This window comes from Orycteropus afer, unplaced genomic scaffold (assembly GCF_000298275.1).
Source record: "Orycteropus afer afer isolate SDZICR_OR568_19922 unplaced genomic scaffold, OryAfe1.0 scaffold00063, whole genome shotgun sequence".
NCBI lineage: Eukaryota > Metazoa > Chordata > Mammalia > Tubulidentata > Orycteropodidae > Orycteropus > Orycteropus afer.
In genome coordinates this window covers 5,294,252-5,317,297 of record NW_006921650.1, presented here as the reverse complement: position 1 = coordinate 5,317,297, position 23,046 = coordinate 5,294,252, and the positions used below count along the sequence as shown (strand labels likewise).

Here is a 23,046-nt window from a genome sequence, read left to right as displayed (position 1 = left end):
AAAAAAAAAAAATTCAAAATAAAGTGAAATCCTAGGAATTTAGAAAAGGAAAATTCTGGGGAAAGATGAAATAGGCAAATTGTCTGTGTTTACCATGTTTTCCTGTATTTCAAAATCAAAGGAAAGTTGCTGATTATCTGAAGAAACAGGTAACTTTAAGAAATGAAGGAATCTGTTACCATATATATTGATTATTCTAGCTACATTTTTCAATATTTCAGCAAGCATAAACATTAGTAAATAGTTCATGTTGTTGTTGTTACGTGCCATCAAGTCAGACCTGACTCATAGCGACCCCTCCTTGGGTTTCTGAGGCAGTATCACTATGGAAGTAGATTGCCCAACCCTTCCAAGGAGTGCTTGGTGGGTTTGAACCACCAGCCTTCTGGTTAGCAGTCAAGTGCCTTAGGCGTTATGCTACCAGAGCTCCTAAATAGTTCATAAGTAATATTTTAAAATTTTCAACTTGCTGAGCGGAGGTAGAATCCAGAACTTTATCTCTAAGAGACGGCATATGACAAAGATAGGATTTAGAGAAGAGCTTACACACACACACACATGCAGACATGCACACACATGTGTCCATGCAAAAACATGCATACACTACCACATACTACCACTTGATTTAGCAGTAGAGAAGTGTGTTCAATAAACTGAGCCTAATAATTTTGAGAAGCCGTGGTGGTGATGGTGGTGTTGTTATGTGCTGTCAAGTTGGACTCGACTCATAGCAACCCCTCCTTGGGTTTCTAAGACAGTATCACTATGGAAGTAGATTGCCCCATTTTCCTTCCAAGAACTGGCTGGTGGGTTTGAACCGCCAGCCTTCTGGTTAGCAGTCAAGTACCTTAGGCACTACGCTACCAGAGCTCGGTTAAGTATTTGGCTGCTAACCAACCCACCAGCCACTCCAGGGGGAGAAAGATGTGGCAATCTGCTTCTGTAGAGAGTTACATACAGTCTTGGAAACCCTATAGGGCAGATCTACTCTGTCACACAGGGTCACTGTGAGTCGGAATTGACTTGAAGGCCATGCGTTTGGATTTTTTTATTCATTATTTTTATTACACAGTGAAAACTGTGAAAACCAGAACTTGATGGGACTGCCTAGTTTTTCTGTCTCACAAGTTTTACACTTTTGACAGAGTGCAGTCTTTTCTATTACTGTTAGTGGAAAATATTTGAGTTTTCCTTCTCTGACAGGTTTCTGCCTTATACAGGTTTAGGCTTTTGAAGGTTTTACTGTAGTACTAAAGATAAGTAGCAACTTTATAGAGAAAAAGTTGTTTATATAAATATAATTTATCCTGCATAAACCCTTTGATCTTGCAACTGGTGCAGTTAACTCTGATGAACCTGTGACCTGCCACCTTCCTTATAATCATAATAACGCTTTATAATTCTTACTGTAAATCATGCATCTGTGACTTCATTATTGGATTCAGCCTGGCTTAGACCAATGAATATTGACAGTGGACCACTAGTAACCTGTATATCATCCTGCATGATATTTAACTCTGCCAATTTTGATACACTTAAAATCTTTAGCATTGTCTTCTCTCTAAGATTTAAATCACTGATTTTTTTTTCCTCTCTCTAGGTTGAAGAAGGCATAGAAGCTCAATGTTCTTTCAAAATAGTGGAAACTTTATATACTTTTCTACATTCATTTTCCAATAGCATAGGGAGAATGATTCTGAGTTGTTTCAGAGTTAGTCCTGCTTCCTACCTCCCCTTACATGTACCATGCGATGATTCTGAATGCAGTATGTGCTCTCAGCAGCGGAGCTATGTGTGATTTCTTATTTTAATTTCATGCATGTTTTATAAAATCATTCGAATTTTGCAAAATAACTCACCCATGGGAGTGTAGAATTAAGCAAGTGGGTTATTATTAATTTTTGTTCAGGTTACACACAGATGATGCCATTTAAGTGCACAAATTATAAAAACTTTAATTGTGATGTTCAGTAAAAATTATAAGGGTGATGTTGAATGTCTGGAAAAATATCCTGAAAAAAGTTGCTAATTAAAAGAAAATTCAGTGAATAATCAGAATTGCCTTTTCACAATCATTTTTAATATTTCCAAAGTCCAAAGGTTCAAAAAAAAAAAAAAAGAATTAGAAGATTCAAGAATGTGCTTCAATTTTAAGGAAACAAATGCCCTTGATACTTTCAGTTTGGGTAGATTTAAGTTCTGATCAGATATGACTTCTTTTGGGTCTGAATATTTAGCATCCTAGCATTTGTGTTTCTGATATTCCATTTTTTCTTGTTGTGTTTGCTCTTACAGAGCAGGTAGTTGAATTTATATGTTTCCTTGATTAGATTTCGATTATAATTCAGTAAGACTTGTTTCTCCTCCCCAGATTCAAATTGTTGTTATTAAGTTGTTTTGAATTGAGAGAGAGCAGGACAAAATCAGGTGTTTCCTACAGAATTTGTCCCCATACCCTCTTTTTTACAGGATCATTTAGTTTTGGGATTAATTGAAGTTGGGTAATATGCTACTTTACCTATGTGCTGCACTTTAAAATACTCATCTTCAATGCCTTAATATAGAAATAATTTTTGGAAAAAATTTTTTATCTTCTTGGCTGATTTGGCACTCACACTTCTGCACTTATTTAAGTGACTAGAGAAATAAAGAACTAAGAAATTCTCACTTGATATATTTTTTTATATTTAAAGTAAAAAAATACATTTATTAATTATATATATATATTAATTATATATATATATATAATATATAATACACACACACACACACAAATTTTCAGGCTTTTTCTTTTCCATTTTCTTATAGTTATATTACAAAATTTCAAAGAATAGACTTTTAGTGACAGACTGTTTAGTCAAAATTGTATGGGAACCACAACGACATATTTATTCACTGTGGTGAAATACAGTTGAAAAATGAACAGAAATTCCAAGATTAATTATGTTATGTGTTTAACTCTGCTGTATTCTGGTCATTGTAATCACAAATACTCTTATTCTAATTTTACTAATTAATCCCTCATGTCTTATTCTTTTGTTTACCAGTCTTTCTCCTGCTAAACCATATTTGACAGGAGCTCTTTTTCTGTTTATGTTATTATTTGCTATTCAATTAACAACAAGTTGCTGTTCAGTTATATTGCTTGGCCAATATAAGAATATTGACATGATATGGACAAAATTTAACAGAAGACCAAGGGAATAAATATAATAATAATAATTGTGCTAGAAATGTGTTTAAGGAACTCCGGTGGGGCAGTGGTAAGGCATTTGGCTGCTAACCAGAAGGTTGGTGGTTTGAACCCATACATGTTAGTTGAGGAGCCCTACCACAAGTGTGTTTATGGGCTCACGGGACTTCCTCATTTTGGGAGGAGGCATATTGTTTCTGAAAATTATATTAATCTGGTTTGTTCTTCTCAAATATGGCATTAAAAAGTGTATTTTAACTCATTTATTTTTTGCTACTACATAACTTCCAACGTTGAATGTCTTTGGTTATTTGTAGAAGATCCCTACACATACACTCCTGCAGAGTTTATCATTTATTTTAGTACTTTAAAGAAGAAAATCAAAAGTGTACTTACTTAAAGAATAAGAAAATCCCCAGAGAAATCACTAAGGTGAAAATTGACAAAGAATGACCCACAATTGCCAGATAATACAGAACATATGCATTCTGGAACAAAAACAATATAAAAACAGAGATGAATCAACAATAATAACTCAGATAATTAAATTATTTTTTATATTTACTGATGTTATTTTGTGGAAATAAATTTACCTATTTTCAAAGAACAATTACTCAAGCTGAATTAAATCTCATTCAGAATTATTTCTCACACAAGTAATTTTAAATTAAACTTGAAAAAATTATGCTGAATGAAAGAAGGCAGTCACTAAAGATGACATATTATATAATCCAACTTCTATGAAATATATAGAAAAGACAAATTTATAAAGACAGAAAGAAGACTACTACTTGCCATGTGAAGGGCTGTGGGAGTGGTGTGGAAGGAATGAATTGCAAGAAGCTAATGAGTGCAAGGTCTTTTTTGGGTGGAGGGATGATAATGTTCTGCAATTGGGTTATGGTGATGGTTGCACAAATTTGTAAAGATTCTAGACACTACTGAATTATAGACTTTAAATGGATGGCTTTATGGTATGTAAATCACAGCTCAGTAAAACTTTAAAAAAATAGAAAAATGACACAAATAACCTTTATGAGAAATCTGAAAGTGGTCTATTATGATGGATTCTACAAACATAAAATATTAAGAAGAACATACTATATATTACATTATTCTAATAAATTCAAAAACTTAGATTAAATAGACAAATTACTAGAAAAACAACTTACCTAAACTGACACAAGAAGAAATAGAATAGTCTTATGTCTAATAAAGAACTTGAATCTATAGTTAAAAACATTCTTAGTGAAAACAACTCAACTATAACAACAATAACAAATGCATTTCTAGGTGTTTTCACGGACAAAATACAGTATTAATTTTACCAATATTCTTTAAGAGAGTTGAAAAATAAGGAATAGTTCCTAGTTTGTTAAAATAAGCCAGTAAAACTTCTGATATAATACTTGACAAAGACATTACAAAACAGGAAAATTACAGACTTAACTCATTGGCAGTGTAAAAATTCTAAATACAGTTAAGTAAAACCAATCTCTGTGTGTGTAATTTAGATTTATTAACTCACTCTAAAGTTAATTTGTCATCAGAAAAATCAACAAATGTAATTTTCAATATTGACAGAATAAAGGAAATAAAAAAGTCACATGACTTCAGTAGAGGCATAACAAGCATTTGATAATGTTCAATACCAATTTTTGAAAAAGAACTCTTGGCACACAAGGAACCCAAGAAAACTTTTTTTAATTGGTAAAAAATGTCCAAAAACAGTGTATTGCAAACATCACACTTAATTGTGAAAAGTTGAAAATGTTCTTTCTCAGATTAGGAGCAAGACAAGGAGACATGTTCACTATCACCAATTCTGTGGAAAACTGTACTGGAAGTTCTTGCCAGTGCAATAAAAACAAGAAAAAGAAATAAAAGTGATAAGGATTGGAAGAGAAAAAACAGTTGACAAAATCTTATATGCTATATACAAAATGCAAAATAGCTTAAATTATTAAAATTAATAAGTGAATTTAACAAAGTTGATGGATATAAAAGTAAACAAAAACCATTTTATTTTTATAACCAACAGCAGACATACACAAAATGAAATTTTAAAAGTAGTATTTACAATTGCATAAAAAATCAAATGTCTGAGAATAGAATAAATCTCAAGAAGGATGTTCAAGATCTCTACAAAGAAATCTACAAAGCATTATTGAGAGGTATTAAAGGAGACAGAGATGGAATTTCAGGTGCCTCCTGAATAGTCCTTTATTTATTTATTTAAAAAAAACCTTTTGAAATAGAGTTATCTGGAGTCCTGGGTGGCACAAAAGGTTAAGCACTTGACTACTAGCTGAAAGGTTGGCATTTGAACTCATTAAGAGATTTCTTGGAAAATAGGCCTAGCAATCTGTACCTGAAATGTCACAGCTTTGAAAATCCTAAACAGCAGTTCTACTCTGTACACACAGGATTGCCATGAGCTGGATCCAACTCCACGCAACTGGTTTGGTTTTAGTAATGTGTATGATTAAGGCCCTGGAGAAGGACATCATGCTGGTAAAGCAGAGTGAGCAAAAAAAGGGGAAGACCCTCAACAAGATGGACTGGCACAGTCACTGCAACAATGAGCTCAAGCACAGCAACAAGTGTGAGGATGGTGTAGGGCCAGACAGTGTTTCCTTCTATTGTACATAGATCGGGTCGCTGCGTGTCGACATGAGCTCGACAGTACCTAACACCACCACCACCACCACCACAATGCTTTGTCTGATATTAATCTGGTAGCGTAGTGCGTAAAGCACTTGACTGCTAACCAGAAGGCTGGCGGTTCAAACCCACCAGCCACTCCTCGGAAGGAAGATGGGGCAATCTACTTCCATAGTGATACTGACTTGGAAACCCAAGGAGGGGTCACTAACAAAAACAACAAGATTAAATCAATAACTCGTAATTGCCATCCTTGTGTTACTCCCAAGATTGAGAGTTTTAGTTTTTATATTTAAATGCATTCTAAAAAATGTATTTTTTTCAACCTTTTGTGCCTGAATTTAGTTTGATGATTTATGGAAAGAATTTTAATCGTATGTGCCTAGAGAGGAGCACTGAAGGTCAAATATGGTAGCACTGAGAATTATTTATTTGTACTTACGCTGTTTTCTTAACTCGATGGCAGTCAGTTTGGGTTTTTAATACTATTTTTAGCTTATCAGTTAACAGGATTACTTTTTTTGTTTTTTTTCAAATATTAATCTGCATTCACTCAGAAAATGCCTTACTCAGACTTTATTAAGGAAAAATCTCTCCATTGGGATGCAGCTCTCCATTGGATTCTCAGGGATGACTAAGCAATGTGTAAAGGGGTAAAGGGTTTTGGTGCCCTCAGCGTTTGCCTGTGAATTTTTGTATTTGATGTTGTTTGTTTTGTTTTCAATAAAGATAAATTTTGCTACTTCAAAGAAGGAGCTCTGATGGCGCAGTGGTTAAAGCATTCAGCTGCTAACCAACAGGTCAGTGGTTGCAACCCACTAGACGCTCCGTGAGAGAAACATGAGGCGATCTGGTTCCGTAAAGGTTTATAGCTTTGGAAGCCCTGTGAGGCAATTCTACTCTGTCCTATAGGGTCCTTATGAATTAGAATCAACTTGATGGCAATGGGTTTAGTTTTTGGTTTATACTCCAAAAGCTTCTCTACAGCAAACAAAAGTAGCGATATGCTTCTAGTTGTCAACATAGTAATTATTTAGTATACAGGCCTATACCAAGTTTTAGTATTTAGTATTTACAGGCCTATGCTAAATGTTGGAAGAAAACAAAAATTTCTGTTATAGCCACCAGTGCTGCTCAGCCGTATCCTCTATGCCTAAACAATGACCAATTGTTTCTCCTGTTCTGTGAGAGAGGAGGTTGGTGTAGGAGACTTCTGGTGCATGTGAAGAAAAGACAGATTATCGTTTATTTTCCCCCATTGGCTTAAATCAATGTTTCTAAGCAGAGATGATATTTAAAATACTTAACAGCCAGTAAAACATCAGTTTAACGAATCAGATTAGCTTCCACTGAAAATAATCTGAACAGTCACACCTTTATTAATGGGCTCACTAAATCTTATTCTAGGAGGTTTCTCCAAGCATGACAGTGGAACTCAGGTCAAGGCCAGCCCAGGGGGGCAACTGTTAGTTTGTGGTTTATGGAAAACCTGTAGTTTTGGAACTCTTCTAGGAGGAAGGAAATATTAGAGAGCCCCTGGAAATGCTGCCTTTTCTCCTGACATCATAGGGGATCTTACCATTTTCTGTATCGGACACTTTTTACCTTGCCGTAAATGTTCAGATTCCCTCTTCTAATGGAACTTCCTTTGACACTGAGGCTGACAAAGAAGTGAAACTCATCATTTTCTCTAATGTTACTTAGACTCCCTAGAACTTACAGGTCATCATCTGATTTCCTTCTGTAAAATCTTTTCTTGGTAGCAGAATTTTACAGTTATATATCCATTTTTGTGTACTGATAATGATATTTTCACTGGATACTGAAAGTTAAAATGGAACCTACCTTCAGCTTCTCAGGAGTAAAAGCATTACACAGAGTATAGTTGGACCAGGTTCGATTGTTCTCAGGATGTTTAAACCAAACCCCCTTTTCATCACAGTATTTTGTAACCCTTTCTGTTAATGAAACATAAGTTATTGCATTAAAACCTCACAATACTAAGAATGGAAAATAATAAATTAATGCTTAAAATCAATCCAAAGTGTAAATCACTTTATAGAACTTTAATTTTATTATAACTTGATAGAGGCTACCATGAATTATGTATTATATATGTGTTTTAATATATATTTTCTTATCCTCAGCAGAACACCATGAAGGAGGCATTGCAATCTCCATTCTACAAACAAGAATACAGACAGTGGGAGAGATTACAGAGTTTGAAAAGTCACTAGATAGTGAGTAAGCCAGGATTTAAATCCAGTTCTGTAAACCTCTAAAATGCTAAGTATACTATATCTCATATTTTTTTAAAAATTATAACTTCTGATTATAGATGGGAACTATGATTATAGATGGGAACTCATTTATGTACAATATTTTTTTCTTAAATTGACTGTATGAAATTGCAGTTTTTGTGGGTCAAAGTGGCCAAATGTTGGCAATTTTACCTGATTAAATCCAATAGAGCAAAGAATTCTGAAATTAAGGTATGAATCAAGGAGTCATGCTTTCTGTTTCTCAAAAGATTTAATTGGAATCATCTTTCTCCATCCCACGTAGTTAAATCTGAGGTTTATAACTTCATTTTCACTATTTACTTTCTCAAACATCTCTTAGGTATTCATCACTTTGGAACTGGTTAGTGTACTTTGGTGAGTCAGCTGGAGTGGTATATTAAAGATTTCCACTTTTGCTATGGGCCAGGCACTGTGCTAAATGCTTTGCAGAATTCTCTCTTTTAATAGCAATGATTACTCTTTGTGCTAGGTGTGGGTCTTCTATTGTGTATATGAGGAAACTGAGGCTCAAAGAAGTTAAAACTGCAGTTTTTGTGCAAATTCCCCTTCCACATCTACTAAGTAGAAGGGCCAGGGATTATAGCTGGGTCTGCTTCATTGCAAAGCTATTATTATAAGGTTATTAAGCACTGCATTGAGTCTCATAGTCTTGTGGCAATTGTTCTAGGACTGGAAACCAGAGTCAGAAGAAAATTCAATGATCCAGCCCTTAGTGTGAAGGTACAGACACAATGAGAATGTAAGATAATGGGAATGACACTTGGTAGTTAAACTTGGCATAAGAATCTAAGAAGCTTTGGCCACAGGAGTCCTTCTCTTTGGGCTCGATGCTTATCAAAGAGCAGGAAACTGTATCTCCAAGCAACCTTTCAACAATCCTGTGGTTGCTTGCTGAGGTTGAGAGTTCTATTTTCATTAAAAGCTTTCTGTAGACAAGGGACAAGAGAGGGGGCTAGGCAAGGCCTCAGGAGACTTAAGGATTTTTTTTTGTCAAATATTTTATGAGTATAAAATGATATAATATGTAGGAAAATGTTTTGAAAAGTGAAATATAGTCAATAGAAAGCATTCTTATATTACTTTTGTAATGAAAGGGAATTTGGTGTCATTTATTCACTTAACATGTATTTATAGATAGCCCGTATTGGGGTTTGTATGCTCCATTATAACAGTGTTTATCTTATCTATTGTGTGTATTTAAAAAATCTGCTATTGGAAAAACAAGTCTGGAAAGTGCCTACAATGAATGCTTTCTGATTTATTTTCCCTAACACATTGATTGTAGCTTTATATAATTTTCAAGGTTATAAACATTTCCATTGTGCACGTTACATCACCTCCAAAAAACCTCAGGATATGTAAACTCTAGATCAAGTATCTGCATAAATCATCAAATTTGAGACAATGCAATTGAAAATAAAAAATTGAATAAAATATTCACAATCTTAGAAAAGATAATTTTATAGCCTGAAATTTAAGATCAATATGCACAACTGACCAGCAATGATACTTAAAAATAAGGACAGCTTAGAATATTTATACTACTGAGTAATATTTAAATTAAAAAACCCTTTAGAAGGGGCTAAATACAGTAGAATATGAACAGGTAGGTATAGTTCTCATCCAGTTCTTTTCTCAGAGCCATGACATAACTCCAAAAGCTTCATAGCAAAATATAAAATTAAATGAAATATTCTACCTGATGGATCAAAGTCTGGAAAATAGTCTGGGCAGTACTGGTAGACCAGCACTCCGGCCGGTGTGTCGTCCCAGCACATCCATCCATCCCAGGTACGGTTGCAATATGGGCCTAGCCGTTTAAAAAGAAGTTAACATTGAAGCCATGTGGGTTTAACTGTGATAAAAGATTGATCTGAGTCAATCTTATGTGTAGCTGGACCACGTCCTCAAGTCACAATGGGTCACATTTCAAGTGAGCAAAAATCATTTATGGTATAGATGAAGTTTCAAATACAGCCTTGGAAACCCTACGGAACAGTTTTACACTGTCCTATAGGGTTGCTAGGGAGCTCTGGTAGCATAGTGCCTAAGGCACTTGACTGCTAACCAGAAGGCTGGCGGTTCAAACCCACCAGCCACTCCTCAGAAGGAAGATGGGGCAATCTACTTCCATAGTGATACTGCCTTAGGAACCCAAGGAGGGGTCGCTATGAGTCTGGTCCGACTCGACGGCACATAACAACAACAACAACAACGGGTCGCTATGAGTTGGAATTGACTCAGTGGCAGAGAGGTTTTGTTTGTTTGTTTATCAAGTCCACAACCAAATTATATTATTGGCTTATAAGGTTGGTTCTAGTCTTACTTTGTAAGAGATTAAAAGTTGACTTTATTAAAAAGCAGGTAGCACCAGAGATTGACCAGGAGAGTACATTTTCCCCCGTTCTCCATTTATTTAAAAGTGATAACATGTTCTGAGGTATAAACTGGCTGTTAATCAATTGGATTTTGAACTGTATTTATTAGTTATTACTTCCTCAAACTCCACCCTTCCTAAAATATCAAACTAAGAAATTCTATTTAGATTGGGAGGTCTGGCATTTCCTGTAAAATATGTTTCTCCCCCACGCCCCCAAACAATTATCAGCATAAGGCTTTGAAGATCAACTCTGTAAGAGAGCGTTTAAGCGAAAAAAAAAAAAAAGACACTGACAAATTCTTCAAAATATTAAAATAAACTTTAAGGATTGGGAAGTTCTCAAAGAATAGATTTTTTTTTTCTTTCTTTCTTTTTTTTACGTTTTTTTTTTTAAAAACTTTATCAGCATGTTGTATCTAATCTATCCTTTATGTTCTTAAAAAAAAAAAAAATGAAAAGTTCAAGAAATGACAAGAGGTAACTGAATTTTCTGGAGGAAATTTGCCCTTGGCAATCCACTTCACAACTAAATAATGTTATTTGGGAGTCCAAGTTTCAGTTGAACAATTAGATTACAATTAAAAATTGTTAAAAATGTTAGAATCCTCAGTAGGATCTGGCAGGTGCATAGATAGTCCACCATATCTTATTCTGTGACTATCCACTCAGAAAAGGAAATGCTAAAAGCAATAGCAGCATCAGTAATAAAGTAAAGGTACTGTCTTTGCCTACAACTAATTAAATTTATATTTTTGTAAGATTTTCTTCATTTGTTCTTTAAAAGAAATACATGTATGTAGTCCTATGTATGTATTCTTTCCTCCAAAAGTTTTCCTTTAAACTATTTCCAGAAATGTTACAAAGGAACCCTTGTGAAAGGATATGCAATACCGTATCACTTCTAGATAACTATAAAATAACTAAACTAAATACAACTAAGCTAAAACTATATAGCTTTAGAACATATGGATCCTACTAACTATTAATCTTTGAAATCTCTATTGTTTTTCTTTTCTTTTCTTTTTTTTTTTTGAGACTACACACAGCAGAATAGTCACCAATTCTTGGACCCTACTCATAGTAACACCTTCTTGGGTTTCTGAGGCTGTATCACTACGGAAGTAGATTGCTCAACCTTCCTTCCGAGGAGTGGCAGGTGGGTTTGAACTTCTGGTTAGCAGTCAGATGTTTTAGGCACTATGCCACCAGAACTCCCGCAATTTAGCCAATTATACATGTACAATTCAGTAACATTGATTACATTCCTCAGGTAGTGCAACCATTCTCACTTTCCTTTTCTGAGTTGTTCCTCTTTCATTAACATAAATTCACTGTCTACTAAAGTTCGTATCTAGCCTTTTGAGTTGCTGCTGTCACTTTCATCCCATACGGATAGTTCTTTTTCTTTTTCTTTTTTTTTTTTCCATCTATTGGTGTGCCTCCTTGAGTGGCTAATCATTTTATTTTTATTATGCTCTGGTAGCATAGTGGCTAAGGCACTTGACCGCTAACCAGAAGGCTGGCGGTTCAAACACACCAGCCACTCCTCGGAAGGAAGGTTGGGCAATCTACTTCCATAGTGATACTGCCTAAGAAACCCAAGGAGGGGTTGCTATGAGTCGGGTGCGACTCGACGGCACATAACAACAACAACAACATATTTTATTTTAAGAGCTTGTTTAACATTCAATGTTATGTGTACATTTAGTTTCACTCCCCATTTACCATGTCCAACCCTAACCCAGTCTCCTCCCTTCCCTACTCAGTAACCCTCCCCCGTGCCCCTCATATTTATGCACTCCTGTTTGTCCTGTATTTCCTCAATTTGAATGTTGGTCCTCTAGGGTCCATACAGATAGTTCTTAAAAGAGCATAATGCTCAAGGCAGACAGTTTTTACTAGTTAAGATAGACTACGGTTTGTTTTTAAGATTTCAGGTGGTATTTTTGGTTAAAGGTTTAAAGATTATTTCAGGGCAATAGTTTCAGGGCATCATTCATCCTCTGTGACTCCAGAAAGTCTGTAGTCTATGAAGATTTTTCATTTTGTTCTGCGTTTTCCCCTTTTGATCAGGATCTTTGATCAAAACGTTCAGTGATGGTAGCTGAGCTCTATCCAGTTCTTCTAGGTGGTCTCATGGCAAAGGAGGCAGTTGTTCATGGAGGTAATTAGCCACACATTCCATATCTTCCTCCAGTCTTCTTCCTCTGTTGCTCTAAGCACTATTCTTAATGAAAAATGATCCAATTGTATAAACTCCTATTGGAGATGCATTTTCAGCCAGTTAAAGAATCACATATAAAAGTAGTCTTATTGGTTTAGTTGTTTATAACTAAAATAATGGTTGGTTTGATCACTCACTATATTCATCAACATTGGCTCCAAATGGTTTCTCAGCAATTAAACTGACTCTAAAAAGATAAGGATTTACCTATATAAATAGATTTTAAAAAATAAGCCTTAGGCATTGAAGACAGTTCTCTCTTCTACCTCCTCCACCCCAAATAACGGATTGCACAAAAAATAAACCTGTCTGTACTCACACCTGGCTAAGATGACTAAGATTAAAATGAAAGGGACTGCACTCACTTGGTCTGAGAAAATATCAGTCCTGTGTTTCCGTTGTCTCACTTGCTTTAGAGAAATGCTTTAACCTTTGGGCAGAGTAACATCTAATGTCTTCTTAAATTCTTAATATTCACTGTATCTACTCTAGGCAGAGGGACCAATCATATGAAGTCTATCTTCCAATCAGCCTGAATTTTTTGTTGTTGTTGTTGTGTAAAGGAAAATACTAAAAATAGGAAGTACAAATTAAGACTATTTGAATGCAAACCATGTGTTGTTGTTGTTGTTATGTGCCCTGGAGTCAGACCTGACTCATAGCGACCCCTCCTTGGGTTTCCGAGGCAGTATCACTATGGAAATAGATTGCCCAACCTTCCTTCTAAGGAGTGGCTGGTGGGTTTGAACTGCCCAGCCTTCCAGTTAGCAGTCAAGTAAGTGCCTTAGGCACTATGCTACCAGAGCTCCCGAACCATATGCAGTGACAGAATATATTTAACTCTTTTCTTTTTTCCTACCAAGCAGAGAAAAATGCATTGTCATAAGGGTGTACGAAACCCTATTGGGTTTTCTGAAATGTTTTAAGGGACAGGGACGAGAATTTAAATGCATATAGCAATGCTTGGTCATTGCATCTACCTTACTTTTTTCTCGAGGCCTTCTAGTGCTAATGGAATATGTTTAGCCTTGAGAAATATTTAGCAGTCACATAGAGTGCTCTAGAGAAGGTGATAGATAAACAATGTCTGCCTATGAGATATCTTTAAATAATTCCCCTGGAAAGTAGGGGTAGAAAGGAAGAAGGAATAGCACGAACTTGAGACCAATTGACAGTTAAGGGAAGACAGTACCTAATTAACCCAAACCAGACAAGCTTTTGACAGGTTTCACCTAGGACAAATTCTCTACCCACCATTTTCTGAATCTCCCTCCTTTCCTTTTCCGATTCCACTCCCTCACTTGGGCCTGCGTCATTCTACCTGCCAAGTGTGAATACTGAGTCATTGTAGCAATTTTGCCATAAGAGCAAATGTTAGTCAAAGAGCAGTTAGATGAATTTGAGTAAAGAAAGGCATGCCTGCTGCATGAAATAAACACACTATAGTATGAAAACTGCTGTGAAGATTGATGCCATATTGAATTAATTTAGGATTAGTCAATACATATGTAGGCTAATAAAAGAAATCTTTGACGTTCACATACATCCATATCATACCTTCTCCTTGGTATGGTGGTAACTGTTCCATTCGGTCATAGCACTTGTACTGTGCCTCCATCATTCTCTTCCGTCCTAGAACGTACAGAAATGGCTCGGGCTCTAAATTTCCAGGATAGGTGTAATTTGAAGTGGCAGGCAGAATTGGGGTCGGATGCTGTATGAAAAGGAAAATTGATTATATAGAGAGAGTAGGGATAGGCAAGGTCATAAATAAATGAGACAATCAAACAGTTTGAAACATTTGTTTTTCTTTTTAAAGCAACAAGTATTCATAGTCTGCATGTACAATATTTTTGCTTTATAACTAAAAAGTGTATTTACATTTAATCTACAAATTCTATCTACAAATTTTATATTTCCATTACTTTCTATGCGTTAGTGAAAATATGTAGTTCCTACACACACCTATATACTTTTTTATCATCTAGCATTGGTTAATTGTATTGTCATTAAAAAGTTTAAAGGTAAACAAAGCAAATAACCTGATTTCCAAAAATTACTAATTCTATATCAACTTTATCCTTTTTTGGAACTCTTAAGAATTATGAATCATGTTATTAAAAATAAGTCAGTGTAATAAATAAGCTTTTTATTGGATTAATTCAATTAATTTTTATTTGTGCTCAGATTGTGTACATTGCCAAAATTTTACCCTATTAAACACACACACACACACAATCTCTTCTTCTGAGGTATCCTGCCTATGGTAATTGGCTTTAATCCCTTCAAATTGGTTTCATCAGCAGATGACCTATATAGAGTAATTCATTTTCACTGTTGAAAATCAGCATAAATCTTAAATATTCCTCTCATGCAGTTGCATTTCTGGTACAGACTGACATTATTTTTGTTAGTCTCAGATAATCCCCAGCACTATCACAGGTCTTTGTTTATCAAAGTTGATATATGTGTGTATATGTCTGAAAGATCACTGTCTGGTGTACAGTCTTTTCTAATTTGTGTTTTTACAGATTTCAACTCCTTCTGTGGCAATAGCTTCTATTTTAGTGGCATGTGAATCTGTGGCTTTTTATATGCATGTTCTGCCTTAGAGATTTTATTGGAGAAAACCTGAAAACTTCACCTACACTGATTCTCCCTTTTGTGAATGTAGGAATATGGTTTGCTGACTCCATCAAATCTGTTGAAACATTCTTTTATTTGAACTTATTCTGCCTAAAGTATTCTGTGATTGAAGTTTTCTTCAAGTGTATTGATGGCAGAGGTAATGTTATGCACTTGTCTATATTTCCTACAGGCTCTAATATAGAACTTATCCTTATTAAGATGACTCATATACTCTAGGCTATTCATGGGGCAGTTTTACTGTTTTCCAGTCTATGTCATTGGGTAGATTAGGCATCTTTGTCCTATGAGACAGCATATCAATAAAAGCAAAACTATACTGCACACAATAAAATTACTATTCATGGTGGAAAGAGAGCCTGGGAAAAACAGTCAAGACAGACACAAGGGATAATTGGAGTTGGACAGTGAGTGTACGTTAGAAAGCAAAGAAGAGAAGGGAGTCCTCCTGGATGGAGGGAAAGGACGCACAAAAGTCCACAGGTGTGAAAGAAAGAAAACCATCCTGGCTGGATGAGAGCATGTTTGAGAGTTAGTAAGTAATTGGGCCAAGGATAATCAAATAACATAGGGCTCTGAAAGCCAAGAGAAAGACTTAAAACATTTTTTGTCATTTTGAGCAAGTTAGAAAGCTTTCTAGATCTAAGTTCTCTCATTTGGAAAATGGGAAGAGTAATCACAAAATTTATCCTCATTGGATTTTGTGAGGATAAACAAAAACAAATACAATCACCTCTGACATGAAAAGGAGCTCTAGTAGTGTAGTGTCTAAGGCACCTGACTGCTAACCAGAAGACTGGTGGTTCAAACCCACCGGCCACTCCTCGGAAGGAAGGTTGGGCAATCTACTTCTGTAGTGATACCGCCTCAGAAACCCAAGGAGGGGTCGCTGTGAGTCGGGGCCGACTCCACGGCACATATCAACAACAACAACAACATGACATGAGAAGAAGCTCTGGTGGTGTAGTGCCTAAGGCATTGGACTGCTAACCAGAGGGCTGGTGATTCAAACCCATCAGCCACTCCTCGGAAGGAAGATTGGGCAATCCACTTCTGTAGTGATACCACGTTGGAAACCCAAGGAGGAGTCAGATCTGACTCCGTGGCAGTGAGTTTTTTTATGATATGAAAGGGTCAATACATATTAGCTCGGAAACCCAAGGAGAGGTCGCTATGAGTCAAGTCCGACTCGACGGCACATAACAACAACAACAAAATATTATTAAAATATGATAATAAAAGGAATATTTTGCAGTGTTTTCTATCAGAGAAGGTATGAAAGGAGACTTTGAGTAAAATTATTCTCACAGACATCAGATGATCACAGGTAGGAGTTGAGGAGGCCAACCAGGGAGCAGAAGGAATGGACTAGATCACTCTGCTGTGGGGACCATAAAAAACCACTCTCAATATCCTCGTAAATAATAAAATTGTGAGAGCGTACATAAATATAAAGAATGGAAGGTAGGAACAATCAAATAATGGTCTAGATATTTTAGCCTATATGACTCATCATAACAATTATAATAACCCAGGAAAAGGAGATATTGGGAAAGGAGAATCTTACTGGGGGAAAAAGGTAAGTTTTGTTTTGAACTTGTATTGGGGGTGACAGCAAGCCCTGTGAATAGAAGGACCTTGCATAGAAAAGAGAGTGACTACTCAATAGTTTTATGACATAATAGTTACAATTCAAGGTGGACTCCTAGTGTGAATAAAGTTGACCCTACTCTTAAAATATTTGGGATATTTGTAATTTAAGACCTCTTAATGAGAGAAGAAAAAGTGCTGAACCCACAAAAAGGACTAAAAATTTTCAAATCTTTTACCAATGTGGCTAACCACCTTTCTATTGTCATGTGACCTTTTTTTCACTTGTTTTTAGATAGATGAATCAGCAACTGTTGATTGGTCTTGATGAGTCAGACATTGTGCTCTATGCTGAGGATGTAGCACTAAATGAAAGAGGAATGGCCCTGCTGTCATGGAGCTTGCAGTCTAGGAGGAAAGAACAACACTGTAAAATTTTTCTGACACAAGAAATGGTACTCATAAGATGATTATATATCCTATTAGGAATTGGAAAGTGGTTAGTAAAACAAAAAAAAAGTATTTCAGAAGAGATTCCATGTTAGGGTTCTTTTGTATTTCATTTGCCTACATTTGTATAAATGTGTGTGTTTAAAATTTCTGACTAAATTTCATGTAATCCTCTAAGCAAGAAAGAATCATGGAGCCCTCACAACAGAGATATTAATGATTGGCCCACCTTTCTCATATCTATTTTAGATTCTTTTTTGTGGTTCTATTCCTAGAAGCTTCAGTTGCAACAATAATTACCATTTGGTAATATTCTTCATATTAAAATCATATTAGAAGATGAGATCTCATGTCATATGTAAATCTTACCTAAATATTGTAGACTTTAGAGACTATTTTGCTTACATTTGGCATTCTTTCCAAAAACAACATTCTTAATTCTGTCTTTAAATGAGTTGGAAAACAAGTTAAGAAATGATTCTACACTAGGTAGAAATGTGTGATGACCACAGGGAGATAATATGTGCATGAATATCAATTGGGAGAACCTTATAGTTGCATTTTTAATAAAAACATTGCTTGGTTTAGTGCAGTTTTAGTTTCAGTAAAGTGGAGACATACCTCTATGATTAAGAGTAGGTATAGCTCATGTAGAGGACAGTGGCATCAAGCTTATCACTCTTACAGTGTTGGACAAAATCCAGTGAACTTTGTTTGCAGCCTGGTTAACTAGAGATTGCTCCAATACTGAAGGATTGAGAAATTGGATCCTCTGTTGTTAGATAAGCCGTAATAATCTGAGTACTCTTCTGGTCTAGTTTATGTTTAAGTCTTGACAACAGAATTTTTCTGGAAGTAGCTGAATGTTTCAATGACTTTCTTGCTAAAATAACATATACATTGGGATACTCTGTTTCATTCTCTCTCATATATTCATTTATATATAAACTTACTGCCATCAAGTCGGATCCAACTCATAGTGACTCCTCCTTGGGTTTCCGAGGTGGTATCACTACAGTAGATTGCCCAATCTTCCTTCTGAGGAGTGGTTGGTGGGTTTGGACCACCAGCCTTCTGGTTAGCAGTCAAATGCCTTAGGCACCACACCACCAGAGCTCCCACACACACACACACACACACACACACACACATGCATACATACATGATTCCAAGCATGGAATTACTGCTATTTAAAAATAACACATATTCAAATTCCCTATAGTTCATTAAACATATTCCTCCTTCCACTGATGATTTCATGTAAGTAAATTATTGCTAATGATGTGGTATTATTTGCAGCAATAAGAAAGCAAAATAAAATCAGTAGTAATTTAATAATACCAAGAAATATGAAAGACTTGAAAATATTCTACTTATCATCAGTATTATGCTATATACTCACTCCCATTGAGTCAATTCTGACTTATAGCCACCCCCAAGGGCTGTAAATCTTGACAGAAGCAGACTGCTTCAGATTTTTTCTGCAGAGTGGCTGGTTGGTTTGAACCACTGACCTTTTGGTTAACAGCCAAATACCTTAACCACTACACCACCAAAGCTCCTTTTTTATGCTATATAGTTTGGGGCTGACTGCTGACCAGAAGGCTGGCAGTTCAAACCCACCAGCCACTCCGAGGAAGGAAGATTGGGCAATCTACTTCCCTAGTAATACTGCCTCAGAAACCCAAGGTGGGGTTGCTATGAGTCTGATCCGACTGCACAGCAGTGAGTTTGGTTTTTGGTTTTATGCTGACTTGAAGATGGAATGAAACACTAATGGCATATTGCTTTTATGAGTGAAGACCAGTTTGAAATTTTTGCAATAGCCCATCTCATATGATTCTTCAAAAGAAAACTCTTAATTGTTGTCTCGTAGAGCAGTTTAGCCACCGTATATGTGATGTCACTCCTAAAGGTTCAAGTAAATGGCGCCACACATACGGCAGCCAAGCTACCACCAACAGTTGTCGTCAGCAGCCGAAACATCGCTGGTTCTTTCAATCAATGAAGCTTGAATGGCTCTTATGTGCCAGGTACTGTTCTGGAGATAAAGCATTGAGTAAGACTGGCAAAGTCTCCCTGCCCTCTTGGAGCTTACATTCTAGAGAATTTCATCCACACTAATCATGGAGTCCTGGGAAAAGCAATATGATTTGATTGGCTATGGGCTCAGGAAATTCCTATTCTGATGTAAGCTGATTAGCCTGCACTGGGGTTGCAGGTGGTTTCTAGAAAAAGTATAGAGATGGAACAGTTTCAGGGCTGTTTTTTCTGGAACTTTTAGAAGTCCATCTTTGGTTCAGTCCTGTAGAATGTGTGGACCTATCCTACTATGCCGAAGAGAGAGATTCCTACTGATTGCCACAGGCAGAGCTTCTGTAAAAAGAGTATGAATCCAGAATGCACAGACTGATGTATCCAACAGGATTTTCATTTCGTCACCCTTTATATGTATATGTCAGAATTATTTGTGTTTTTCAGTTACTTATATTTTTCATAATAACAAAGGATAAAATACAAGTTTGTAATGTGTTAGCCTTTGGTTCTTCCAAATAAGCCCCGATGCCTGGTTGCTGTCCTTCTTTACATTTTAGCATTACAGAAGCAATAAAGCTTTTGCATAAATTACAAATTCAGAGTGAATAGGGGAAACACAGTTAAGTATGCAACAACAGTGAAAACAATGCTTCTTAGGAGAACCTAGTTTTTCTATGTCTTCATCATTGTTGTCATTGTTTTCTTTATCATCCACATCATCAACATTCTCCTACCATTTTTTCAGTGCTTACTATGTACCAAGCAAGGTTCTAAACCTATTACATTAACTCAGAAGGGAGAAGAAGTTACAGGTAGTTTGCATTAATGTAGATGAGACTAATGGAATGGAGTGACCCCAATAGATATTTTAAGGCCACTTGTAATTAAGTTGGCAGAAACCAAGAATGATACTAGTAATGATTTTTCACAATAATGTGCTATCTAGGAAATTATATTTTGGAGTAATTAAGAATGTTGTCAATTTTCAAATTTTTACTTTTTCTCTGAGGATTATCAATGTGGAATGCATTGAATGTTTTAGAAGAAAATTGATGTATCAAATTTTATTTTACAGAAAAAACTTCCAAGTCAAATACATGATTCATATAAAGACAATTAATATAAAGAGAATATACAATTCAAATATACAATTCATATAAAGAGAAGCAAATATCAGAAAACAGAGAACAGAGTGATTTAAGTGCCCTGTTCAATTATGGGTGTTAGTGAAAAGACATCCACAAACCACAAAGTATTTCTTTCAATGGCTCATCCAAGTATATAAAATTCTTTCAGTGTCAGAATTGTAAAAATCAGGTGAAAGCATTGAATAAAAATGACTTGCTTTAGTTTTATAACACTCCAAGAATTATCTGTAGTCTTCATAGTTAAAAAAGGTCATTGTATAATAATAATAATATAATAAAATAATAATAGTAATCATAAAATAAATAATAATAATAATATAATAAAAGGTCATTTTATAATCCTCAAGCTATTTTCTTGTTACTTTAGTCTTTCTTCTATCAATTTCTAGTATAAAGATATTCTTTGTGAAATAAAATTATTTAGAAATATTCACATATACTTGATCACATAAGATCTCATTTGAGCTATAAATATAACATTTCTGCATGTGTAGAGTATCACTGAAGGCTTGGGCATTGACAGACAAATTAAAATATTCTATTAGTTAGTCTATTAATATTACAGTATTCTTGTTTGAATGCTTTTATTTCTAATGGTGTGAAACTACCTGCACATCCAAATGCCAGATTACCTATTCCATATTACACTGTAATTTTTCTAAAGAAATATTTAATTGGTTAAATAATAGGACATTTTGATATAATAAAAATAACTGTACCCATCCTCCAATACACACAATCACTACCATAAACCATTCACTTGATGTATAACACTACAAAATACAAATTCAACTTGAAAAGAAGCTTTACATTAAGATTGATAGGATATTGGTAACTCTTTTTTCTCGAATGATGTAAAGACAAGCAGTTTAACCAGACTAGTAAGCTTGATATTTTAAAAGGACATGTTAGTGAGCAAGGGAAACCCTGAAACCTAGGCAGGCTTTGTCTGGGTCAGCATGATAGTGTCAGACAGTGTGATCTTCACTGCCAGCTGTACTGGATTGGCAAATGGAATCCCAATGTGTTGGAGAAGATAAAAATTAAGACAATCCCAAATCGATTTATGTAAAAATTACTTATCTCTCTTTCATGTGCTCTTGCAGTTGATGCAATGGTGAGTTAGCAATGCTCACAGAAATAAATGTGTAATTACACTCCTGACTACTTGCTATCTCCTTTAGAAGTAAAATAATACAAACTTATATAAATTGAACCCAATTTACAAGGCTGAAGAAAGACCCATGGAATGACAGTGATATGTAAAGATTGAAGATTCTCAGTCAGTTTTTGATGACATAATTTGAAATTGAGAACGAGATTAATGGAGTTGTGATATTTTAAAAGGACCACAGTCCAGAAACTGTGCTTCAAATCCAAGTCTAACATATACATTTCATTCAAGAACATTAGCCTTCAATGTTATTTCCAAGATAATATGGAGATGTTGTCTCAAATGAATGTTAGATTTTTTTCTTAAAAAAAGCAAATAGAACTCAAATTGCTGAGGAAACCATAACACTACTCTAAATTAGTATAAGTCCAGAGGGGATATTTATTAATAAAATATGAAAAAAAATGATGGTTTTTAAAGCTTTCAGAGAACATCATTTTTACCCTTGCAAGTGTCAATTTGATCATACTCAAAATATCCCTGTTTCAACATTCTTGATTAGCATAACTTAGAATTATGTTGCACTTACATTTAAAAAGATGAACAGTACTAAGCACCGATTTGTTATTGAGAACTTCATTTTTGGTTTGCGAAGATGATCTCTCTTGATCCTGTAAAAAGTAAATGCAAGAAAGGTATTTAAATTGATTTAGCTTTAATAGCAACTATAGCATCTCTTTTTCTTTCCTGGTGGCACAAGTGGTTAAGTGATTGATAACTGAAAGGTCAGCGGTTCAAACCCACCAGCTGCTCTGTGGGAGAAAGATGTGGCAGTCTGCTTCTGTAAAGATATATGGCCTTGAAAGCTCTGTGAGGTAGTTCTGCTCTTTCTATAGGGTATCTTTAAGTTGGAATCACTTGATGGCAGTGGAGTTTGAAGTGATGAGAGAGAAAAATTGCAATTATTCTAGAAGATTATAGTCCACATATTATCTGAGTGTCAATGTATTAAATCTGTAAATTCTGCCACCAAATCACGAGCTAATAATCATATACAGATCTGACTCAGAGAACAGATATGAGCTATAAACTCTGATACCACATCCCCCTCTTTTTTTATGACAAGTATCTTAAGGGCCTTGACTACAGAAGATAAAAAACAATGTAGAGTCAGGGTTCCTGAGAGAGAATTGTAGTTATTGGCTTTGTGATTTCAGGCAAGTTGTTTATTAATTCTGAGTTTCAGTTTTCATACCCATAAGATGGAGATAAAAAGAGTATGGTAGAGGTTTATCAA

At 35.3% G+C, this 23,046-nt stretch overlaps 1 protein-coding gene across 1 annotated transcript in view; it reads right to left on the bottom strand.

Moving 5' to 3' along the window:
• The window catches only part of CALCR (calcitonin receptor), a 68,407-nt gene extending 45,994 nt beyond the window's left edge, over positions 1 to 22,413 (bottom strand). The window contains exons 1-5 of the mRNA XM_007939809.2: positions 22,339 to 22,413; positions 14,322 to 14,478; positions 9,860 to 9,970; positions 7,703 to 7,815; positions 3,590 to 3,681 (exon numbers count right to left, since the gene is read on the bottom strand). Of these exons, the coding sequence (XP_007938000.1) occupies positions 3,590 to 3,681; positions 7,703 to 7,815; positions 9,860 to 9,970; positions 14,322 to 14,478; positions 22,339 to 22,389 (524 nt within the window). The 5' untranslated portion in view covers positions 22,390 to 22,413. The remainder of the gene's footprint in view (positions 1 to 3,589; positions 3,682 to 7,702; positions 7,816 to 9,859; positions 9,971 to 14,321; positions 14,479 to 22,338) is intronic.
• Between the last annotated feature and the right edge of the window lie 633 nt (positions 22,414 to 23,046).